Genomic DNA, 24,250 nt, shown 5'->3' on the forward strand with positions numbered 1-24,250 from the left:
GGAAAGTTTTGGTTTACTAGCCACAGGAGCTGTGAGGGAAGTTTATGACCAACAATGGGATGTTAGCACACTGTCTGTCACAAGGACGGTGCTTAATAAATAACTGGTGATTGATTGACAGTCTCCTTTCTAGGCTGAGGCACTTGTCCCAGGTTCAACACCACCTCCCATAACTATGGGAGAGAATCAGCATAAGGCCTATGTTACTACCCATTAGTGCATCATATTTGAAAAGAAATGTCTTTGTCAAAATAGGCCACAGCCTACGATCCAAAATATTCATTGTTAAACCCCGTAACGATGCACAGAATTTGGGTAGACATTTTCACTGGGAAGAAAACCACAGGTTATAAAATGTCAGCTCTCATCAGCAAAGGAGAGCGAGAAGATTTTAAAAAATAAAAATAAAAAACAAACAAACAAACAAACAAACCTGATGACAGAATGTGAGGCCAACAGTACCCACTTATGTCCGTGAGGTGGCGGCAGCAGGTTCAGGAATGAATTAGTGGCAGGAATAAGAGTAACTCATCCTGCTCTATTCCAGATAGTTATTCTGAAAAAGTCATTCATCAGCAAGCAGCACTGCCTCACAACCATTATTTTCAGGCTTTGGGCTTTAACCTACTCTGACCTTCTATGATTTAAACAAAATTTAAGCAACAGACATAAGTAAGAAATTGTCTATGGTGACAAATATCTAACAAAACAAGTATCTAATAAAATGCATGTGGCCAATAGGGGAGTGAGCACCATAACTGTGCTTGTAGGTTCAACAACAAAAAAAAAGCAGAAAAATTATAGCTAAGAAAATCCAAGTCAATTTCTTTATGAGAATAGCCAGTCACCCATAAGACAAACAGTGAGCTATTCACGGAAGAAGTGCCCAAAATTTCCTCATGAGGACTGCAGCTCTGTCCCAATAAAACACTTGGGAATTTTACCATCTGTCACTTTTACAGTTAAACTCTTCACTGTGTTCCTCCTCCACTGGCCCACTCACTGCAGCTAGGGGGTGCAAGGGTGGGAGGGTGAGAACAACTTCCCAACCAGAGTCACCTTTATTTTCTTTTTAAAATTCAATTCCACTAGCATTTATTAAGCACCTAATGTGTGCCACAACCCTAGACTCTAATATTACAAAGAAAAAAACAAACATTCCCTGCCTTCAAGGAGCTCAGACTCTCTTGGGGCAGAAATTAAATGTAAATAGAAAATTAAACTAGGGCAACTAGGTGGCACAGTAGATAAAGTGCTAGACCTGAAGTCAGAAAGATTCATCTTCTTGAGTTCAAATCTGGCTAGCTAGAATCTGGCTTACTAGCTGTGAGACCCTGGGAAAGTCGCATAACCCTATTTGCCTCAGTTTCCTCAACTGTCAAATGAGCTGGAGAATGAAATGGCAAACCACTCTAGTTTCTTTGCTGAAAAAATCCCAAATGGGGTCACAGAGAGTCTGAAATGACTAAAATGACTAAATGACTAAACAACAAAAAGAAAACTAAATACAAAATCCAGACAAAGGAATTTCTTGGGGCAGGCTTCCTGTAGGAGACCACCTTTTGATTTCAGGTTTTTGAAGGAAGTTAGGAATGCTAAAAAGTTGAGTTGAGAATTCCATATTTTAGGCATAAGGAACAGACCATTCAAAGGCACAGGGATGAGAAGAGTCAGACTATCATGTACAGAAAATGGATCATACTGTACATGAAGAAGGAAAGTAACGTACAGTCAGCCCAAAAAAGAGAGACAGGACACACTGTGAAGGTGTGTAAGAGGCAGAGCTGGAGTTTCATCCCAGGGAGCTCTTCATCTGGGATCTAACTTGCTTTTTTTATTTTTAATTTAAATTTTTTATTTATTTTTAATTTTAATACTTTGATAACTATTTCAATATAATGGGTTTCCTTTGTGATCCTATGTGTTTTATTTTATGCATTTTAAACATTATTTTGAAAAGGCCACAGGCCTCACCAGACTGCCAAGAATGTCCGCGACACAAGGAAGATTAAGATCTCCTGTCCTAAAAGCAAGAGGAAACCCTCAGAGCAGCTTAAGAATTCAGATCTGTGATTTAGGAAAATCATTGTGGCAGTGGTGTGGGCATTGGATTGGAGAGGAAAGACATGGAGAGGGTAACCAAATAGGATACTACCCTAATAGTCCACGGGAGAGGCAATGAGGGTCAGGACTAGGGTAGTGGCTTTGTGAGTAGAGAGAAGAGGATAGATGTGAGATGTACTGAGGAGGAAGAATTAACAAGACTTGGCAATTGATTGGATTTGGTGGGAGGAGGCAATTGGGGTTAAGGGACTTGCCCAGGGTCACACAGCTAGTAAGTGTCTGAGGCCGGATTTTGAACTCAGGTCGTCCTGACTCCAAGGCTGGTGCCCTATCTACTAGAGATAGCCCACAACTAACAATTAAAAAGGAGTGAATGGCAAGTACTAGACTTTGTTCTTGCTCTACACTATCCCCCCTGGGGATTGCTTCTACTCTCATAGTTTGAATTTCCATCTCTATGAAAATGAGCCCCAAACCCATCTATCCAGCTCCATAAAAACAACAAGTCCCAAAGTAGATCAGAGGAGCATGAAGTTTACTATCAAAGGAAGCTTTAAGAAGCACAAACGAGCAGGGTGTTTCTGCGCCCTCCTGCCCAACCACCTGGCCATCTTCGATCAACCAATCAGATCCGCTGGCAATGAATCTGGCAGTGAACTTTGGGTGCTGCTCTTCTACCATTGTTGGGCCCCCACTCCTGAACTTAAGTTTCCCTGAAACTTCAATATCTGCTTCCTCGCTGTGTTCCCACTTCCTTATCAGTATTTTCCCTTGACCCCTCCTCACTCAACATGCCAGCTACCCTGGTCCCCCCAGGGGTTCCTCAGAGTAAGGCCTGAGTTTTTTTTTCCTCTTGATCTCTCCAAATTTGCCTCTCTGAATGCTTATTGTTCTAGCATCTCCCAGGAGTATCATGATTATAAGTTACTGAGTTTTCCAAGAATGGTTCTTTTATTGTGGAGTTCACTAGGATATTGGTCCTTGTAACTTACACCCCTTGTTGGAGAACAGAGATGGACTGGTGAGGGGTGGAACACAGAGTAATATGGAGACAGAAGACAAAATGTTGTGTACAGAAAAGAATCTGGGTGTGGGAAGAAGGGAAGAGGGAAGAAAAAAAAGAAAAAATATTTACATGATAACTGTTGTATATTTGAAGGAATAGCAAGTAGTACATGGTAGATTTGCAGTTTCACATACAATGGAAATGCTTGTTTTATTCTTTGAATTGAAAATAAAATTCCCCTTAACCATAAATTTCACTACTAAAAAAAATTGCCTAGATGACTTTCTCTAGACCCTTCTCTTAGCCCCATCATATATTACCTTGTACCACACTTTATGCATACAATATCTCCCCTCATAAATTTAAATTTCTTAAGGGCAGAGATTGTATCATTTTTCATTTTTTGTATCTCATTAAAACAGGGCCCTTAAACATTAGAAAAGAAAAAAAAAAAAAGAATGATTGGCCTAGGGTCACTTAGAAGTAAATAGCAGAGCTGGAATGTGAACTCTCCTCCTAAAACTCCAATCCAATACATAATGGGTTGAATTAGCAAGGAAGCACAAACAGTTGTAATGTATGAAAAGTAGGAAGCCTAGGGGCAGCTAGGTGGTGCAGTGGATAGAGCACCGGCCCTGGAGTCAGGAGGACCTGAGTTCAAATCCGGCCTCGGACACATAACACTAGCTGTGTGACTCTGGGCAAGTCACTTAACCCCAATTGCCCTCACCAAAAAAAAAAAAAAAAGTAAGAAGCCTAAAAAGACATCCTAATTAAGATAAAAGAGCTGAAGACTGAAATACATGGAATGAATTTTGCCAAAAACTTAGCCTACTCCAAACTAATCATGTTGACTGATTTATTAGAAATTGTTTAAAGAGGGAGATTTGTAATCAGTTCTGAGAATTCTGATGCTAATAATATTCCAATCATTTACCAGAGCTGTAAAATAACCAGTGTTCCCTAGGATTCCTCCCTAGAAGGATCAGAATATTGTCCCAAGCTGTCAAGAGAGAAACTAGACCCCGGATTTTTCTTCCTCGGTGTTTGTTACCTGCTTCCACTGTAATATATGCAATTGAAGGTAAAGACTTTGTTAATCCCTGACATCTGAAACAATAGGGTTGTCTCAATTAAAAAAAAAATGAAAGAGTGGTGATTTTTTTAAGCCAAAAAAATCTAGCAATCTGACCAGCTACATGCTTTGTCTGAAGGTGGGACTGCCCACGTCTGGAGAAGTCACTCATTGGTTATGATTTTACCGTTATTCTTTAAAACAATCTACTAAAGCAAAGGGTCTGTTCTGCATTGTTAGAGGGAGTACCCACACTAGTAAAAATGAAATATAAGGACTTGAAGTCTCAAGATAAGACTAATTATCAAAATGGTTCTAATGTGGCATGTCTGATTCAATAGAGAACCAATCTGGACCTTTCTACAGAAGGGAGCACAGCTGGCAAACGTCTCCTTCTGGATCCACTATCTTCCTTTGCTTCCATGACACCATTTTCTTGTAGTTCTGCTCCTCCTACTGTCAAATCACCTCCTTCCTGGTCTCTTGTATGGTTTCTTCCCCATCTTCCTGCCCCCCAAGTATGAGTGTCTCCCCCAAGGTTTGGTCCTAGACTCTGACCACTGGGGATTGTTTCTACTCTCATAGATTCAATTTCCACCTCTGTGAAAATGAGCCCCCAAATCCATCTATCCAGCTTTAAGCTCTTCCCCAAGCTCCAGTTCCAAACACCTTAACTTTCTGCTGGATATCTCCACCAGGATTAAGAGGCAGCATTGAATATTGGATGGAGAGCAGGCCTTGGAGCTGGACAGACCTGGGATCAAGTCCTATCTCTGACCCACACTGCTTGTGAGTCACTGCTGAATCACTTAACCTCTAGGCAAGAGCATAAGTTGCAGAAAAGATTCTGGCTCGCTTTAGTAGAGGTATTTTCCTATTCCAAAAATTCCCTGTACCAAATGGTCCAATACCTATCCCCATCTCCACCTGGATATTCCATAGGCATCTCAAAATTGAAATAATTATCTACATGAATATGCACAGGTGCGCACACACACACACAGACACATGCACATACAAACAAATATACGCTCCTCCTCCCAGCTTCCAACTTTCTAATTAGAGAAACGTTATCCTCCCACTTTCTCAGGGTCACCACCATGCTAGTTCATAACTATCCATCTAGCCTATTGTAATAGCCTAACTGATTTCACTATCTAGTTACTCCCTTCTGCAATCCAGCCTTCACATTGACACCAGCATAATTTTCCCGATGCATAGGTCTGACCACGCCAAATAACCTAGTCATGTTCAGAAGCAGAAAAGCACTCACCATCCCAATAAACTCACCTTCCCACATTTCATAATGTTAAAGTCAAAGCAGAATTGTAAATCCCCCAAATCACAACCATCTTGACAATGCTTCATGTATTTCCGCTCTCCTCATTCATTTGTTTTGTTTGAGGGGTGGGGAAGAGGAGAGGATTGCTGTTGCTGTTGCATTTTGAGACTAGATCTCCCTATCTTGTCCAAGTAGAAGGGCAGTAGACATGAGTTTACCCCCTCCTTAGGCAGCTTGGAGTCCTCTGCTCCCCTGTTCCCAGGGATTCCCTATATTGGTGCCAAACTTAGTGTGGATGCCCCATCAGCTTTAGCTCTACCGCAGCTCAGAACTCCTGAACTCAATCAATCCACCATCCTTCAGCCTGCAAGCAGCAGGAACCATGTGAATGTACCACAATGCCCTACTCATTCTCATTTGTAAGATGGTCCCTAAAATGATACTATGGAACAGGGTTGCTTAGCATATCTTTCATTACCATATCTTTCATTAGCATATCTTTGATTTGGATTCTACCTTAGTAAAACTCATGACAGGCACTTTATGGAGGAGAGAGAAACCAGTTGTCAAGATAGAGTGTGATAATACTAGTAAAGAGTTCTGCAGACCTTAAATGTCTATACAAAATGGTGGCTATTATCATTATTATTACTGCTGCTGCTGTTGCTGTAAAACAAAGTTCCCTTTCACAAGCTTCTCCCTGCTCCCCGTCTCAACCAATCCAACCCACAAAGAGGTAGTTCATTTCTTTTCTTCTTTAAGGGAAAAAAAAAACTTTGAGACTCTTAAGTCTTAAATTCACTTGGCTCCTGAACTAGGTATTTGGGAATCATTTGGGAACATGCTAACTACTCCCAGGTGTATGAATGTGGGCCTACAATTATTGTAATCTGAAATTGTAAAACTATCTGAAGACAACTGAAGGCACTTTCTCATATTGCTCAGGGTCTACAAAATACTCCTTTGCTCTTGTGTTTAACCCAGTTGGGTTGTAAGTGATCCCGATGTTAAATGTTTGTTCTGAGGCATTTGTGCACTCACTTGAGCAGAGCTCATTCTGGATGGCGTCAAACTTACAAACTCTTTTTCTCTTAATACCTTAAGCTCTTCTCCTTCAGCTTGCTTTACCTTTCCCCAGGGAGTAGCACTCCTTCTCAGCCGCAGCCCTATTTTCTAGCTGCCATCTGTATCCCTTCTTTTCAAAGAGAAAATGGTTCTTGGTAGCACAAGAGGTTCCAAAACATACATGGTTTATGTGTTTTTTAAAAATCCAACCACATAATACAAATCCTATTAGCAAAGAAATCTAGTTTATTAGAAAGTAAGGGTGGATGAGACCTTAAAAATCACCTGGTCCAATGCCCTCATTTTACAGATGACGAAATTGAGGCCCCAATATGTGAAGTCACCTGACCAAGGCTACAAAACTAATTTGTAACTATCAAGACTGAAAGTCCAGGGTCCTGGTCCCTGGTCCAGTGATCTTTCCGAAATTCCACACCACCTCCTCCATTAAGGATATTATTCAGGGTTCTTAATGGAGTAGGAAACAATTCACATTAAGTTCTTTCTAACTTTCGCAAAAACCACATCCCCTTATAGCAACACCTTTTAAAGGGGATATAACCAGAAATGCAACTACAGAAAGCACATTAGCAACTTCTATTCATTCAGATATAGTCTCCAAACATTCTGAGAAAAGGAAAAAAATACATCCCAATCTCTGTGGATCTGACATCTCAACTGCAGCTCTTCCCTAGTAAGACTCCATGAATTGGAGGGAGCACTCCCTCCCTTTCCATCCTTTCCTCTATTTTCTGTTTTCATCTCCTGTCTATACATAAAAAGCAAATGCTGTACTGTCAGGATGGAAGCATAGAAGGAAGTGAGACGGAGCAATGGAGAGAGTGCTGGACCTGGAGTCAGAAAGACGTATGTTCAAATTCCACCTGAGACACTTCACTAGCCACATAATCCTGAGCAAGTCATTTAACTGCTGTCTGCCTCAGTTTCCTCTTCTGTAAAAATGAAGATAATAAGAGCACTTACCTCTCAGGGTTGTTGTAAGGTTCAAATGAGATACTGAAGTGCTTTGTAAAGCACTATATAAATGCATAACCCAATCTTCCCACGTCTGTCTGAGTAAGCAAGACAAGATATATTGGAATTGCTCTCCCAGACTAAACGTTCTCAAGAAATGGACTAAAAGACTGCTTAGTTAAACACTCATCCAGGGTGGAAGCCTCAAAGTTTAGATGGAAGAAGACAACGGTATTTCTGCCATTCCTGAAGACTTGTAATAGGTACTAGCCCTGTGATTTCACTAGTATAGGGAAGTCTCAGATGAGGAAACTCCTTTCATCAACACCCAGGTCAATACCTTCTCTGCAACTTCTTATCTTAAAGGACAGCCTAGAGCAGCAAGATGTGAAAGAAAGTGCTAAGGGGAACTCACACAGCCAGCAGGTATCAGTGGGTGGGACTTGAACTCAGGTCCTTTTGGTTTCAAGGCCAGCTTTCTCCCAGCTAGGCCACACTGCCTCACTTCCTGAGGAATACTGGCAAGAAAGTACAAATTGACCAATGTGTCTTTGGTTAACTGCATGGCAAAAATTAGGGTGCAGAGTCCTGTTCTCTAGTATTTTAAAGCTTTTTTTAGAAATATACTACACACAAATAGTAAGGGTTTCTTCAAAGACAAAACAAATGCTAAAATCCCAAACTTAAGTATTTATAATTTGTGAAAAACAAAGGTAACAAATCTCGACTTCGAAGGACTGAAACCCTACCTCTAGCAGTGTCTAGGGTCTAATACTGTCAGCCACGGCCAATAGGTTGATTTATGTTGACAGTGCCTCCGTGCCTAGGCCTTACCTGTCATTATCATATCCTATGGTTGTGCCTGCTTGTGGACAGGACTGGTAATGACAGAGGAGGGATAGTTGGATAAAGAAGAGTGTCAGACCCTCCCCCCTTCTCCCTCCAACCAGGAGCTTCTGGACTAGGCCAGGCATAAGTAACATCTAGCAAAAAGATGAAGCAAAATAGCTAGGAATAGGCATACAGATTTTGGAATCATCATCATAGAAATAATCACTGCAGCCATGGAGTTGATAAAATTGGTTAGAGAAAGGGTAGAGACAAGAGGGTTCAGAGCAGAGCCTAGGGGGACCCCAAATTAGGGGGTCTCACTCGGGGAGAAAGGGCAAGGAGAAGAGAGGAAGGAGAGAGGTGTTCGAAAGAGCTTATCCAAGATTAGCCCTGAATATTCCCAATACCCTGTGTCCACAGATGGAGTCTAAGGCAACAGTCTCCATCTCCAGATTGGTCAAAGGAAGAAACGTATGGGACACTCACAAAGTGGATAGGAGCTGAATGTCATTTCCCACCCCGTGACTTTCTATAGCAGGATCGCTGCTGCTCCAGGAATCCTCCAGCTCTAGCCTCCAGTATCATCCAGACCTCCCTTTTGGAGTCCAAGATAGAGAAAGACATACAAACGCTGGAGTCATCATCATATAGATAGCAATTAGGCCCATGAGACTTAATAAAAGCACTAAGAGGGGGCAGCTAAGTGGTGCAGTGGATAGAGCGCTGGCCCTGAAGTCAGGAGGACCTGAGTTCAAATCTGGCCTCTGACCAAACACTTGACACTTACTAGCTGTGTGACCCTGGGCAAGTCACTTAACCCCAACTGCCTAAAAGCAAAAAATAAAACAAAACAAAAATAAAATAAAATAAAATCACTAAGAATAAGGATATGAAAAGGAAGGTTCAGCACCGAACCTAGGGAGGACACCACCATTACAGAGTTGGACACAAGCCAACCAACAAAGGTCACTAAAAAAGTCAGACAAGAGGAAAGACAAGGTGGAAATGATGTTACGAAAAAAGGAAGACAGAGAAGAGAGACTAACCCAGAAGAAGTAGTAACTGACAGGGCCAAAAAGCTTCAGAGGTCAACAATGACGAAGACTGAGAAAAGATCAGATTTAATCATTACAACGTCGTTGTCACCTTTAAGAAAGGAGATTCTGTTAAATGGTGGGATCAGAAACCAGATGGCAAGGGTTGGGAAAATGAGTCAAAGGACACAAAGTAGTGGCAATAGGTGTATGTTTGGAAGGGATATTGGATAACTTGAAGAAATAACAGACTCGACGTTTTGGGGCTTGTTTGTTTGTTTTGGTTTTTTAAAGGACAGGGTAGACCTAAGTAGGTTTGTAGGCAACTGGAAAGGAGCCAGGAGATAAGGAGAAACTGAAGATTAAAGAAGGGGGACCAGGAAAGATGACTGAGGAAATAAGCTCCCAAGACAGATGGGATCAAGGGCACAAGGCCTTGGCCTTGAGCAAAAAAAGAAAAACCACTTCTTTTTCAGAGATCAGAGCAAATTAGATACAGGGGTTTTAAGGTACAATATAGTGAAGGACAGAGAATGCATGATAGATACACTCCACATTCTATAAAGTAAAAGGCAAGGAGTGCTATGGGAGGCTTTAGAAAAGAAGGCAGAGGGGCAGCTGGGTGGTACAGTGGAAAAAGCACCGGGCTTACAATCAGGAAAATTTATCTTAGCAAGTTCAAATCCAGCCTCAGAAGCTTATTAGCTGTGTGACCCTGTGAAACTCATTTAAGCCTGCTTGTTTCAGTTCCTCAAAACACTGTAATATTGTTGTTGTTCCTTGAAAAAATGCAAGGCAACACTGATTTCTAGGGGCAAAAGGTTGCCTTTGTGCCCAGCTGGCATGTTTTGATGAAGGGCAGTGAACAGTTTTGGGGTCTATTTAAACAATTTCACCACGTAGTCTGGGAAACTGTGGACTTCGGGACTCTGCAGGCATCTCTGTATAGAGACTGACTTGTTTCTCTCTTTTGTCATTGCTGCATCCCCTCTTCCCTTCCCCACCCCCCCCATGGTACTTTGACCAGTGTCTGGGTTTTTATTTTTATTTTTTAAATAAACTGACCGTTGACAAAATGATCATCACTTCCGTAAAGGTGTTTGCATGATATGTTCTGAAGCTTGTGCACAAAGGTTTTATTTGTCAAACATTAAAAGAGTTCAGTGATTAGAGAGAGAGAAATGGCAAGCCAGTCCAGAGAGAGAAAAAAAGAAAGATAGAAATAGCCATTTCTGAGAATTCAATAGAATTGATCATAGAATAAAAAGCATTATCATGTGGCAGTGAGGACCCACTTCATAAAATCATACATTTAGAAGTAGAAGAAACTTTAGAGGCCATCAAGTCCAACCCTCTCATTTTCCAGATGAGGAAACTGAGGCTGGGAAAGATTATGTGAATTTCCCAGGGCCATACAATAAATGTCAGGGATAGGATTTGAGCTCTAGTCTTGTGATTCCAAATCCAAGGCCCTTTCCACCGAGCCACCTATTAAAGAACATGAACTTGTATTGGACTTCATCAGTATGAAATGATGATGATGATGATAGCTAGCATTTATAAAGCATTTTAAGGTTTGCAAATAACTTCACATCTGATCCTCACGACAATTCTGGGAGATAGATGCTCTAATTATCCTTATCCTAGTCGTGAGAAAACTGAGGCTGAGGAAGGTTAATAATTGACCAAGGCAGGATAAAAACTCAGGTTTTCCTAAATTCAGGTCCAACACCATGCAATTTCTATGACTTCTGGCAGCTTTCAGCAATTGGCCAGGAGCCAGTTTTCAAGTGTCAAATGGTCAGGGTCATCCAGGGTTGGGGTTTAACAAAGCAGAAAAACCAGAGAAGGCAGCAAAGGAGGACAGTGATAGTTGAGCTAGTTTACTATTGATTGAAAACTGAAAGGAGAAGAGTGAGCCTGCATGAAGTGGGGATGCTGGACTGGGAAAATAGGGAGGTCACCAAATGGATGAAAAATGAATCAGTTTAGAGCAAGAGGCACAGGGAGAGATGAAAGACCAGGAGATTGTAGTCAGAGAAGAATTTCAGAAATTCATGTCATAGATTTCAAATAATTATAATAGGTGGTAAGATTAAGGATATGGTCGTCCCACTGTGTGGCAAGGGTTGATGAACTGGGAGGGCAGAGTTTTTGAGGACATCAACATATGAAGTCCTTACGTCCAAAGGCTGGGGTATAACTGGAGTCCAGGTACTGGATTCCCTGAGAAAGGAAGGAAGGAAGTGACCTGGGGACCAATAGATTTCTACAACAAGAACTTGAATATGGTGAGAGAAAATGAGCCTCAAAGAAGAAGAGGTTCCTTACTAATGGTGACCATCCAGTCTAAAGGAGCCATGAGACGGAATAGAGGGGCACCACCTCCTGGTCCTATGTAGGTGGGACATCAGTAAGAGAACATTTGCACAGGCCGGCAGGACGTGTCAAGGGATACATGTTAACTCTGTAGGAAAACCAAATTAGGTAGGTTTTTTTTTTCAAAGTTACAAAATTTTCAAAGTAACAAATTATATTCCTCAAAGCAAGTTACTTTATAACAGTAAAAAAAAAAATCTAAAACTTAGATTTACAAAATGAATGTGAAACTGACCGAAGGTAAGTCAACGTCATCAAACGTAACAATAGGAATTTCTCAAACATACAATAGAAATTTCTACTGAAAATATAACAATGCTTCCGACTTCACATGTTCAATTGCATGCCAGAAAAATCACTTTAAATGAGTCTCACGATCCTTTGTTTATCATGCTTCATTTAGCACCACATTAACATGTTTTCACTGCATTTAGAAATTACATAGTTGTATAAAACAATATTTTGCTGGACACGATAACTGCTAATGTTGTAAAATCTAATTGCCAAGTCTAAGAAAGGAAAAATCGATGGGCTAGCTCGAAGGCTGGCAGACCTGGGACTGAAAACCACAACAGGCACCTCAGAGGTGGAGAAGGCTGAAACCAAAACGTCTGTCATCAGCTAACTCCAAATGATTTCGGATGTGAAGCTTTAGGCTAAAGTTAAAGCCTCGCTAAAAACCAAAGCAGACACTTAAAAGTTACAAAATGTGTAACTGCAGTTACAGTACATTGTATCTGGTACTTTCCAGAGGGAGTCAGGTCTATGTAACTACACAAAGTTAAGGAAGAGCTAATATGAAGAGTAGTTAATGATAGTGGGGGTTCCAGAAGGCACAACGGAAGGAGGAAGGGATGGGAGAGAAGACTAGGGACCAGGGAGAAGTAACACAAAGATGGATAGAGATAAGAGACTAGGATAAGAGACTGGGGGAGGGGGGAGGGTGATAGCAGGGGATGAAAGTTTTGTCTGAGACCTTTGTTAGACATAAGACAGGTAAAGTACAAGTTATTCTCACCCTCAACCATTCTATGATGGCCTCAACAGCCTGTCTTTCAAAGAAGGGAAAAAGGAAAATCAGGATGGGCGTCTGTAGTTAATAAATAATCAAGAGATTGGGAAGTCAATTTAGCACATTCACCATCATCTCAAAATGGCAAGGGATAGTCGACTGATGTCCAGTGCAGTCCAGAACTAAATGTATTTAGTTCCTAGTAGGGCCTGGTACCCGAGGGCCTACTTCTAAATAAGGTTCTAAAAGCCAGAGCCCTAGTGTCTGAGACTCAGACCCTGGGAGATGTCTGGACTGCAGAATTCACTAAATCACAGAATTTAAGAGTCAAAAAGATACCTCAGTGGACAACTGATCCAACTCATACCGGAAACACATTGCCACTGTAACTTACTCAACAAGTAGTTATCCAGGCTACGCTTGAAGAGGGGAACCTCAGCATTCAGAGAATCCATTTTACTTTTAAATAACCTTAACTACTAAATAGCAAGTAGGGAGAAGCATTCCTCAAATATCAAACCCAAATTTGCCTCTTTACAATTTCAACCCATAGTAATGGGTACAGGAGTTCTGCCCTCTAAGGTCAAAGAGAACAGAAGTTTACAGCTCTTTCACATGACAGCACTCCAAATACTTTGCTTGAAGACAACCAATCCTCACGTGTCATGGACTTTGGGCCCCTCATTATTGTGGTTGCCTCCTCTGGACAGACACTCTGGTTTCTCCTTCTTATTTAGAAGGGGATAAGGGAATTGCTGTATAGCAGTGAGGGCCCAGTAGAGAACAGATAATATAGAAAGCCTAGTGATGGAGACAGATTGTTAATCTCATGCTAACATGCTAACACACACACACACACACACACACACACACACACACACACACACACAATGCACTACAGCAAGGCTTAACCTTTTTGTGCATTATGGCCTCCTTGAGCAGTCTGGTGAAGTTCATCAACCCCTTCTCAGATTGTTTTTAAATGCATAAACTACCTAGTTTTGTGAAGGGAATATGTGTGTGTGTTTTATGCCGAAATACATACATACATGTATACTGCATATAAATATACTGAAATATAGCTATCAAAATATTTATGGTTTGTGATTTTTAAAATTCTGTATTTTTTAAAATAATAAATGTACAAACAAAAGTCTCCAGTATGGGAGACATGGATTTTTTTTTAATGAGTTTTTTAAATCAATTTTCTTTTTAAACAAGTTCATTGCACCCCAGGTTAATAAGTCCTGTGTATACATGATACAACTAATAATAAATGTTTATTGACTATTGTCTGTATTGTCCTCGACTAGATTATGAACTAATTTCACAAAGGCTGGGAGCCCAAGTATTGCCCAAGTTTTTGGTCTCCTTCAATGCCCGGCCAAGCAGCAGGTGTTGTTAATTGTCTGTTGATATTAGAAACACTGCAAAAGAGGAAGCAACAGGCTGCTTTTCTGAGGAGAGCTTGGAAAAGTCAAGACAAGTGACTCTGAGGTGTGAGTAGCAGCTGCTGGTGAACCTGAATGTATTCCTAGTTAATAAAATTTCTTGTATCCTGTACCTCCTCCAGAAGTGGGAGAGGGAGGGAGAAAATTTAGGAACTCAATTTTTAAAAATGACTGTTTAAAAAATTGTTTTTATATGTAATTGGGAAACATTTAGTGAATTAAAATTTATTCTTGTTATTAATTACTGATTCCTACATGTAGAAATATCAGGTTGGAAATATCTGAATCATAGGATTTTGGTATGTCCATGACATTTTTTTTCATTTCCAGGATTTCCTTCTGAGAAAACGTTTGTAATCTTCGTATCATTTCGTTGATTCAAACAAGCATATTTTACCAGTTGTGAAATGCATTTCCTTTGCAATTCTGGAAAACCAACTATTCACACATAAAAATACTTTACAGAAATGTTTTTAAAAGTATGTTTGAAAATTTTTTATGCATTTGGAAAATACATTTGCATGGAGTAGGCTCTCAACTTTAAGCTGGTCTAAGTCTGCATCTCAGGCCCAGAGGGAGCAAGAAGAAAGGTTCACTGGGGCCACCTCCCACTCTGGGAAAGGCTAGGCAAGCAGCAAGCCAATTGCTTTCTCTCTCTAAGAGGTTCCTAGGAGCTTCAACCTAAGCGAATCTTATTTTTATATTACCCATCCCCCTTCTATAGAGGGTGTTGTATCCTCTCCCCCTTCATTAATTCTAAACAAAGAGAAACTTAAAACACAAATATGCACCAGTTGGGTTTTTTTTCCACCAATTTTAACAGACTGACTATTAAGGAACCTTATGGAGAACAGCAGTTTGTTAAACACTACCCAATTGCTGTGACTGCATTTAAAATATATATGGATATGTATTTCCCAAGTTGGCCAATTTCCCCACCAGAGAATAGTTTACTGTCTGGTGTAAGGTAGCTCATTATTTGTTACAATACACATTCAAAAACCCTGACCATTTGTAGAGATCTGTGAATCACCATGCCCTGCCTTTGGGAAAGGTTCTGGTCCCTACTTCAGTTTTTCCCAAGTTCTCAAAGCAAAGTTCTCTCAAGTCTATTCTAACGAGTTCTTGGCTTATTCTTAATTTTTTACTTAAGTCCAGGGGCAGCTGACTGAAATCAGTGCTGTTTAAAGTCTACTAACACAATGAAATGGTCTCCAGTGTTTTCCCTAAATTTGAGTGGCTTCTCCATGCTAAGATTAGGACTGAATCGGTAATGTCCTTGGCATGGGGAACTTCCAAGGCAGAAGGCTTCCTCGACTCATGCAGGTCACACCTTTTCCACAAACCAGATTCTCATAGAGTTGCCCATAGAACTGAGAGGTTTTATAGGGGTGGGAAACCTGCCACGTTAAGGCCAGGTGTGGCCTTCTAGATCTTTATACGTGGCCTTTTGAAAACAGGTCCCCCCCCCCCCCGGAAATGAGAACTAGCCCGGGTCACACTGGAACCCTAATCTTCCCCCTTCCCAGGCCAGCTTTCTAAGGCCAAACTACTCCAAGCTGCCTCTGCATATTGTTCCCTACAAAAATCAATAATCCCACATTAATAGACTGTTGCTAAGTAAATACTTCTCACATAAGTGATTTGTTCATTTAACTGATGGTTCTTTGTCAAGGTTTGCTATCAAGTCTGGAAATGTGAGAATTTATGCTCCTGTCTCTCTTGAAGTTTTTTTTTTTCTTTCTTTCCCCACAACCTTCAAATACCCGGCAAGAGCATAGCAAAGGTCCTTTAGATGTTTAACTCAGCAGAATGGGACCTGGTATCAACACAAGGTACAATCTACCCATCTGAGTCAGCCTTACCCCTGAGCAAGGGGGCAAACCATTAATAAATTTCCATTTGTTACTTATAGCAAGCATTCCACATATTTTTCCCCTTTGGGGGCAGAAGGAAAGTGGAGGGTCAGTTTCTAAGTGGTCTGAAGTCTCTAGAAGCATATAGACAATACGTGAAACAGCATTGGGTTTTGCTACAATTAGAATAAAGAGATAGTGGTAGGTTTTTTTTCCCCCGGTCAATCAACATTTATTAAGTGCCTACTATGTGTTGTGCCAAGTCCTAGGGATACAAAGAAAGACAATAGTGAAGGTCCTCAAGGAGTTCACAGTTTAATGGCTGAGACAATAAGCAACACAGAGGTACAAAGAAGATATATATAGAGAGAGAATAAATTAAAAATAATCAGAGGAAAGGAACTAGAATTAAGAGGGATCAGGAGGAGGCTTTCCTATAGAAGGTAAAATTTTAGGTGGTGCAGTGGATAGAGTGCTGGGCTTGCAGTCGGGAAGAGAAGATCATCTTCCTGAAACTCAGACAACTTCCTAGCTATGTGACCCTGAGCAAGTCACTTCACCCTGTTTGCCTCAGTTGCCTCAGCCCGCAAATGAGCTGGAGAAGGAAATGGCAAATTACTCCAGTATCTTTGCCAAGAAAACCCTAAATGGGGTCACAAAGAGTTAAGACACCACTGGGGGGAGGGGAGTAGGAAGAGACAGAATGAAGGAAGCCAAGAGGCAGAGATGAGGAGGGGGCCAGCCAGTGAAAACATCCTAAATTGGGAGATGCAGTGTTTTGTTTGATAAACAGCAAGGAGGCCAGTGATAGTGAGTTAAAGAGTAGGGAGAAGGTAATGAAGGGCTTTGAACACCAAAGAGAGAATTGTATTTTTGATCCTGAAGGAACCACTGCAGTTTATCGGGGGGAAAGGGGAGATGACTTGATCAGACTTAAATGATGGTGTCCCAGACACAAAAGCGGAACCATTCACGTCTACGTTATTATCAGAACCCACCCTGTCTCTAGTTCTCAAGTGATGGTGTGAGACAGGTGTGCCATACCAAAACCAAAGAAACAAAATTTCTCCCCCCTCTCTAGTCAGCCACAGGACTCAAGATTGGGCCTAGGCCACAGTAAATGAGTATAGTACTAGCTTGCCAAGGCAACACATTTAGCATGAATCAGTTTATCAGATTAACCCACTACCACCTATTGTCATAGGAAAAGAGCCCTGAACAAAACAGAGTTTTTGTTTGGGTAGGAAAGTGTAGACTCCAACTTTGAAAGGGTACTCAAAGTTAACAGCCCGATGAATGGCCAAGGAACTAAGTGGAGACTCCCAGGTAGGCAGGGGGCTGGACTGAAAGAATTATAAAAGAAGGGAGTAGAGAAAAATGTAAACTAAATCCAAGTTCTTCTTCCTTCAGAATTTAGAGAAAGGCTGATCTATATCATTCCAAGGGGCGGAAAGAATTCTATTTTTGGAGTTTAGAGACCAGGGTTCAAATCCTACATCTGACACTCATCACTATGTTGATGTGAACGACTCACTTAATCAAGCCTCTCTTTCCACATTTGTAAACAAGATAGGATAATATCTAGTGCTTACCGAGTAGTCAAAAGGATTAGATGAAATCGTGTTTGCAAACTGCTTTTTGTCAATTATTGGCAGCCTTTACATTAAGGACAGAATTTTCATTACTATCGATTGAAGCCAGGAAGGCCTAGGACAAGACTTAACTTTTCGGTGCCCCCAAGCAACTAAGGTTATAATCTGCAGAGCGGTTGGCTTTCTCTGGGATAAGATGGGTAAGAAAAATCAAGTCAAAAAGTATTTATTAAGTAAGCACTTACAATGTGCCAAGTACTGAACGTAAGTGTTGGGTAAATGGAATTGACTCATCAGAGAGTTCCCAGCATCAATGAAATCATTATCCCCAGGGAAACGATGGCTGTTCTGGGCAGATTTTTAAGAAACCGGTAAACTGCAATCTTTTGGACAGGATTTGAGTGCGGCCCTCCTAAGGTCCAGTTATGGCTGGAGAACTTTGAAAGTACTTTCCCCTCTTTCTGAAGGTGCCTCCCCCTTGCAATAGTTTTTCACCCACAGTTCTGCATAAAAACTTCGACTTACTCCACATCTACCCTTGAGAAGTCCGCTTAAGGCAAACTGGTCTTGCTTAAAAACATAAATAAAAAATTTAAAAAAAAAAAGTTAGGTAGTGAAACTGTTGATCTTAAAGGCCAGCGTCTGCTTTTTTTCCTGTGATCAATCAAATTTCTACTCTCCACTTTGAACCCGGCAGGACGGCAAAGGAGGAAAAGAGAAAGCGGCCGCCAGGGTGGACGGGACAGGCACCGCCAACGCTCCCGGAGGTGGCTGGCAGAGGAGGAAGCGAAAGCCCGGGTCGCTGTCACCATCACCGTCGCCGTCACCGTCAGTCACACGGCGTACGTACCTGGTTATAGTGCAAATCCAAGTGCTGCAGCGGCTCCAGCGGTCTCTTGGACGCAGCGCCCAGATCGTCCAGCAGGTGACCCACTTGAGCCGCGGACAGGCTCCGGTTCTCCCCGAACACGGTCAGCAGATCCTCGGTGAAGGCGAGCCCGGAGCCGAAGGCTCCCCCGAAGCCCCCCGCCGCGGCTAGCAGCAGGAGCCCCGCCAGGGCGCGGCCCGAGCCCCCCATGGAAGAGCGCGAGGCTGCCCGCTCCAGGGCTCCCCACGTGCGCGCCACGCACCACTCCCTCTGGCCGCCCAAGGGGCCGCCGCCGCCTCTGCTGCCCGGGGCCGCGCTACGTGCTCTGTCCCACGCCGCGGGCTGGCTCCGACTGCGGATCCTCCGGCCGGCCCCGCCCGATCTCACCGCCCCTCCGGGCCGAGTAAGCGGGGGGTCACCAGCAGCGTCCCTCCGCGCTGGCCGAGGCTCGAGTCCTCTCCTCCTGGGCCGTCCCAGGGCTGGCCGGCATTGAACCGAGCGCCCAGCAGGGAGGAAGCGATAGGCAGCGGCAGGTCGGGGCCCCTGCTCCTCCGGCTGCGGCTGCGGCTGCGCCTGCGATAGGGAGGACAAAGGGGTTAAAGAGAGAGAACGCGGCTTGCGGGGTCAACCTGCCCGCTGCGCCGCAGCGCCCAGGCACGGGGGACTTCGGCTCCGAAGCCGAGCGCTCTTAACACCGCCTCTGCAACAGGCTTTGCAGAAGGATACGGGGTCAGCCTGGCCCCCGGCTTCTAAAAACAACCACCCCCCTAGATCAGCCAACCTCGCCTGGCCTCCCTCCCCCTCGCACACACTTGCTTTCCTTCTTCTTACTTCCCGAGACCAGAAGCCAGGTGAGCCACTGACTTGCCCGGGAGCGACTCCTCTCCGTAGGAGAGTCTGTGCCCAGCGCCCTCTCCCCGCCTTCCTCTTTGACACGTGCGTTTACCCTCTCCACGCCCGGCTCTGCCTCTTCCCCTCCTCGCACTCTCTCCCCTCCCTCCGGCTCTGTCTTTGTCTCTCTCTCCATCTACTCAGTCGTCTTTCGACTGTGAAACCCCAGAGAACGGATGCTTCGCCCTTTACCAGCTAAAGGGAAGGAGAAGGAGGGGCCTCGGGCTGGGCTCGAAAGCCCGGGGTGGCTGCGGAGCAGGCCGGCCCTCCCGCTCTCCGGCCAGGGGAAGCGTGCAGGGACCCGCGCGGGGGCGCAGAGCAACCGCAGTCCAGCTGCGTCCAGCTGCGCCCAGCGTCCAGCTGCGCCCAGCGTCCACCTTCACTTTCCTCTCTCCCTCCGCTCCTCCCCGTCTTATCCGGGTCACCGCCCCCAGTTCCAGGGATTAATTTGCCCCGGGGGATTCACATCTGTGGCAGGGCACCTGACCCTCTTTTCTTCCTGTTGTTCTCCACGCCCTCGATCGAGTGGCCTGAAATAGGACCTGGGGTATCAGGCATTGTTGGAGAGCTTGGCAGGCACTGACTTTTAGGGTTTTTTGAAAAATTATTATTATTTTTAAAATCCAAGCAGAAAGAGGAAAGTAAAGCCGGCAGGCTGGGGTAGGACTAGCTGAGCCAGCGTTACCCAGACTGGCCCTTCCTGACTCCACAGGGGTTATCCGTGGACAGAATAGATGTTTATTTTTCAGGCTGAGGATTCCAGAAAAGCTGACTTGAGTGTGAGGTCAAAAAAAAAAAAAAAAAACATGTGCAGTGGAAGTGGGTGATGGTAAACGAGTTGGATAAGATAGCTTAATTGTCCCTGAATAAAATGAAACCATTACATATTGTTTGCACTCCCAGGAATGATAATAATAATAATAGCAATAATAACGACTCAGGCGTCTCGAGCTGCCTTTCATCTAGGGAGCTCAGAGCACTGTGGCTAACAAAAACACTGGATCATTATTCTTAACTAGCTCTGTTTGAATAGCATTCACTAATTATGTTGACTCCCTTCCAGAAGAGGGCTACCATCGTAGCTGGTGAAGGGTCTGGAAAGAACCTCCCCAAGTGGAAGGGTTGAAGAAACTGTTTAACAGAGAGGAAAGGAGACTTCAGGGAGTGAAACAGCTGGTTTCAGATGTTTGGAAGAGGAATTGAATAAATCTATGTAGATCCAGAGTGAGAAAGAGGGGAAATGGAAGTTATAAGGATTATATAGGTTGAAAGAGCTAACAATTCCAGCTCTGCCATAGCGGAATGCATTATCTAGTAAGTTCCTTATCCCTGAAAGTGTTCAAGCACCCACCAACCCAACATATCTTGGGGATTCCTGCAATTCGTGGGCTTTGATGAGCTCGACGATCCTTTTCCATTCTAAGACTATTTTGAAATTGGGGATGAGCCTCATTTCATAGGAGTTCAGATATAGACCTGGAAAAACCCTCAGAAGCTAGCTAATCCTACTCTTCATAGATGAGGAAACTGAGGCACAGAGATTGAGGGAATTGCCTACAGTCACACATCCTGTCAGCTAAGGTGGGGGCACATTTGAACCCAACCCCTCTGACTCTAGAGCCAGTGTTTTCTCCACTGTGCAAAGAGAAAGAAATTAATTACAGAGGACAAATGGGTATAGAATAATTCTGGAACAAAGCTGAAAGTTAAAAGAAGTAAGATGTCTAGGACTTCCGCCATTGCTGTTGTATTAAGTTTTCGATGTCAATTTTATATAAATTCTTTCTTTACCTATGTACATGCATGAATGCTAGCTCTATCTCAAGGCATTTCTTGGAAATCTGGGAACACCAGACCATCAACCCCCACTAAGTTAATTTCCAAGAAGTACTCTATTATGCATCTTACTACCACTAATTTATAAAATAAATCGCATTTTCAACCATTATGAGCAGGCCCTACAATTCTGTGATTTCATCAATGTGGAGAATTTCCAGGCAAGGAAATTCCCTTTACCATCCCAGCACCTGCTTTGCAACTTTTACTCTTAACAGAGTTGTCTGGAAGGATGCTGAGTAGTTAAGTGAGTTACTCAGTCACACACCAAGTATGATCAGAGATTGGGTTTGAACTCTGGTCTTCCTAATTCTAAGGTCAGCTTTCTAGTACATGACACTGGTTCTAAATAATAAGCATCTAAATTGTGGATTAGGGCGGAATAGTTATAAATCATTCTTGTGCTCACATACTAGGGATAGTCACCAATCTGCCGGCCTCAAAAGCAGTAAGAGCAAAAAAGTCATAACACTTTGTAACCTACCCATATAAAGTTATTGCTAACCTTGGCAAGTGGGAAAAAAAAAAAACTTCAGAATGCCAAAAGATAATAATCATAGCAACATACACTTAATAACCAACAATTCCATTAAGTAGTTAGTTCAGGTATATTATTTGCATTTTACAGATAAGAAAGCTAAGGATGTGGTTGGTCACAAGGTTTTGCCAAAGGCTATATAGATCTATAAAGCACTTTTCCTAGAGTCAAAAGACCTGGATGTTGATCCCAAGTCTAGCCTTTCAATTCCAATTTTGTAAGTTTTAAATAGTATTCTTCAGGGACTCTTTTCTATACCCAAGAATATACAGGCTATGAGTATTAATATGATAAAGCAGACCTCTTTTTCTCCTATGTCAAATAAGAATATTATCTCATCTACCTTACCAGGTTGTGTGAGGAGCAAATGAAAGGATGGATGCTTTGTAAACTGAGAAGGGATGAATATTCAAATATAATGCATAATTAATGTAATTTCACTAGGAAGCCAATGGAATAAGCCTATTAAACACCCAAAAGAAAGGGGAAAAGCAACTCAAAGACATTATCACTTGGATGATAAAATTCAGGATGTTCTTGAAAAGACTGCTTCAAAAGAAAGATTAGAGTCAGTGTCTCAGAAATAATACCCTTCTGACTAAGTTAATCATAGGTTTCCTAATGGAAATGACAACTGATGACATTGACTTTCTTGAGAGAGTTATGAGAAATGCCTTTATAATTAGTTTTGGGAACTGCATTGATAGGAGTGCTTTACAAATGCTAAGTAAGCAGAAATGGAAATATTTCACAACACTCATCGTAATCACATACCCTAGTATCATACATAACCCTCCAAACTAATACAGGATTTATAATACTGGATTTATAATCCAGGGAAGCAAAAAAATGCTTGATATGAATTTTAATTGTTCAGTAAAAGGGCCCTGTTTTGTTTTTATGTTGGTTTGCTTGTTTTAACATTATAAAAACGAAAGTATAGCAAAGAGAGAGGCTGCGTATCTGATGTCTGAGAATGAGTCATGCTAAGTTTGGATAAGCTGAGAATCATCAGATAAGCCACTTGGTAATTAATATATTTTAGCTGTGACAACCCTCAAAGACTAAACATGAACTATTATTGCTGTGCTCCATAAATGTGAGTTATTACTGTTATCCATAAAGAAAGGCAGCTAAGTGGTCCCGTAGATAGAGTGCTGGACTCAGAGTCAGGAAGGCTTACCTTCTTGAGTTCAAATCTAGCCTCAGACACTAGCTGTGTGACCCTGGGCAAGTCACTTAACCCTGTTTGCCTCAGTTTCCTCACCTGTAAAATGAGCTGGAGAAAGAAATGGCAAACTACTCAACTATCTTTGCCAAGAAAACCCCAAATGGGGTCACAAAGAGTCAGACAGGACTGAAAAACAACTAAACAACAACTTAAAGAAAGAAATGTGGAGTAGTCGATCAACAGGAATACATTGTAGTTTAAAATGTAATATTTTCTACTTTGTATTAGTAGTTGGAGATGATTTCTTTCTTTAAATGTAGTAACTATTAGAGATCATAATAATGATTGGCATTTATATGGTACTTCAAAGTTTTCAAGGTGTTTCCAATACATTATCTCACTAATATGATCCAATTCAGTAAGAAGAAGGAGCCAGGAAGCTAGTTCTCACCTTGGCATTTATATCGGCCACCTTGCTGAGTCAAAGTGCTGGGGAAGTGTCAGTCTCTCTTTGGTTCTCATAGAGGGGATGGACCACCTTCTCTCCTGCAGTTATGCATCTCTTGGGTGGTCACCCATTTCATCAGTCTAAGGTGTATTTAACATGGATTTGCCCAATCAAAATTTATTTTACCCTTCCTCCTCCCTGAACCCGAACTATTTCATTGAGTCCTGGTTGTATGTCCTTGGACTCAGCTCTTCTCAGGAATGAACCAACATGCTTGCAGGCAACAAGTATTTGTTAAATGCTTATTATGTGCCAAGAACCATACTGAGAAATGGGGATACAAATCTCCAGCAAAAATTCCCCAAGCGAAAAGAAAGACAATCTCTGCCCTTAAGGAGTCAGAAACTGAGACAGGAGGGCAGTGAAACATCATTGACTTGGGTCCATTCCCCCAAAAGGAAACACTCTGAAGGGAATTCACCAACGGGAAAAGGGGGCCCAAACAGCAAAGGGATGTTCCAGGGTAAAAAGGCAGTTGAATCATAACGTGGAAGTCTAGAGAGTCATAAGCACAGCCAGGAGAGGGAAATATACAGTATTTTACCTTCTGCACAGTAATAATAAATATAATTAAAAATAATAATAATAAGCACCTTCTGCATGACTGTGTGTCTGTAGTTTCTAGACCTAGGCAGACCCCCAGACAGTTCATAGGCCCACTCTGACACCAGATTTTCAATGAAAAACTCAATGTTTCCCACAGCTGCTATTTTTGAGGGTGGGCAAAGGAATTTAGGAAACATAATAGAATACCCAAATGGTATCTGACTCACACTTCCAGGAAGTCCAGTCTTTGGAGCAAATCTCAGGAACTCT

At 42.3% G+C, this 24,250-nt stretch overlaps 1 protein-coding gene across 1 annotated transcript in view; it reads right to left on the reverse strand.

The window, feature by feature from the left end:
• SLC39A8 (solute carrier family 39 member 8) overlaps positions 1-18,715 on the reverse strand; it is a 67,449-nt gene extending 48,734 nt beyond the window's left edge. The window contains exon 1 of the mRNA XM_027853415.1: positions 18,473-18,715. Within this exon, the coding sequence (XP_027709216.1) occupies positions 18,473-18,700 (228 nt within the window). The 5' untranslated portion in view covers positions 18,701-18,715. The remainder of the gene's footprint in view (positions 1-18,472) is intronic.
• Positions 18,716-24,250: the final 5,535 nt, after the last annotated feature.

The sequence above is a fragment of the Vombatus ursinus genome, unplaced genomic scaffold (genome assembly GCF_900497805.2).
Source record: "Vombatus ursinus unplaced genomic scaffold, bare-nosed wombat genome assembly UNPS02009975.1, whole genome shotgun sequence".
Taxonomy (NCBI): Eukaryota; Metazoa; Chordata; class Mammalia; order Diprotodontia; family Vombatidae; genus Vombatus; species Vombatus ursinus.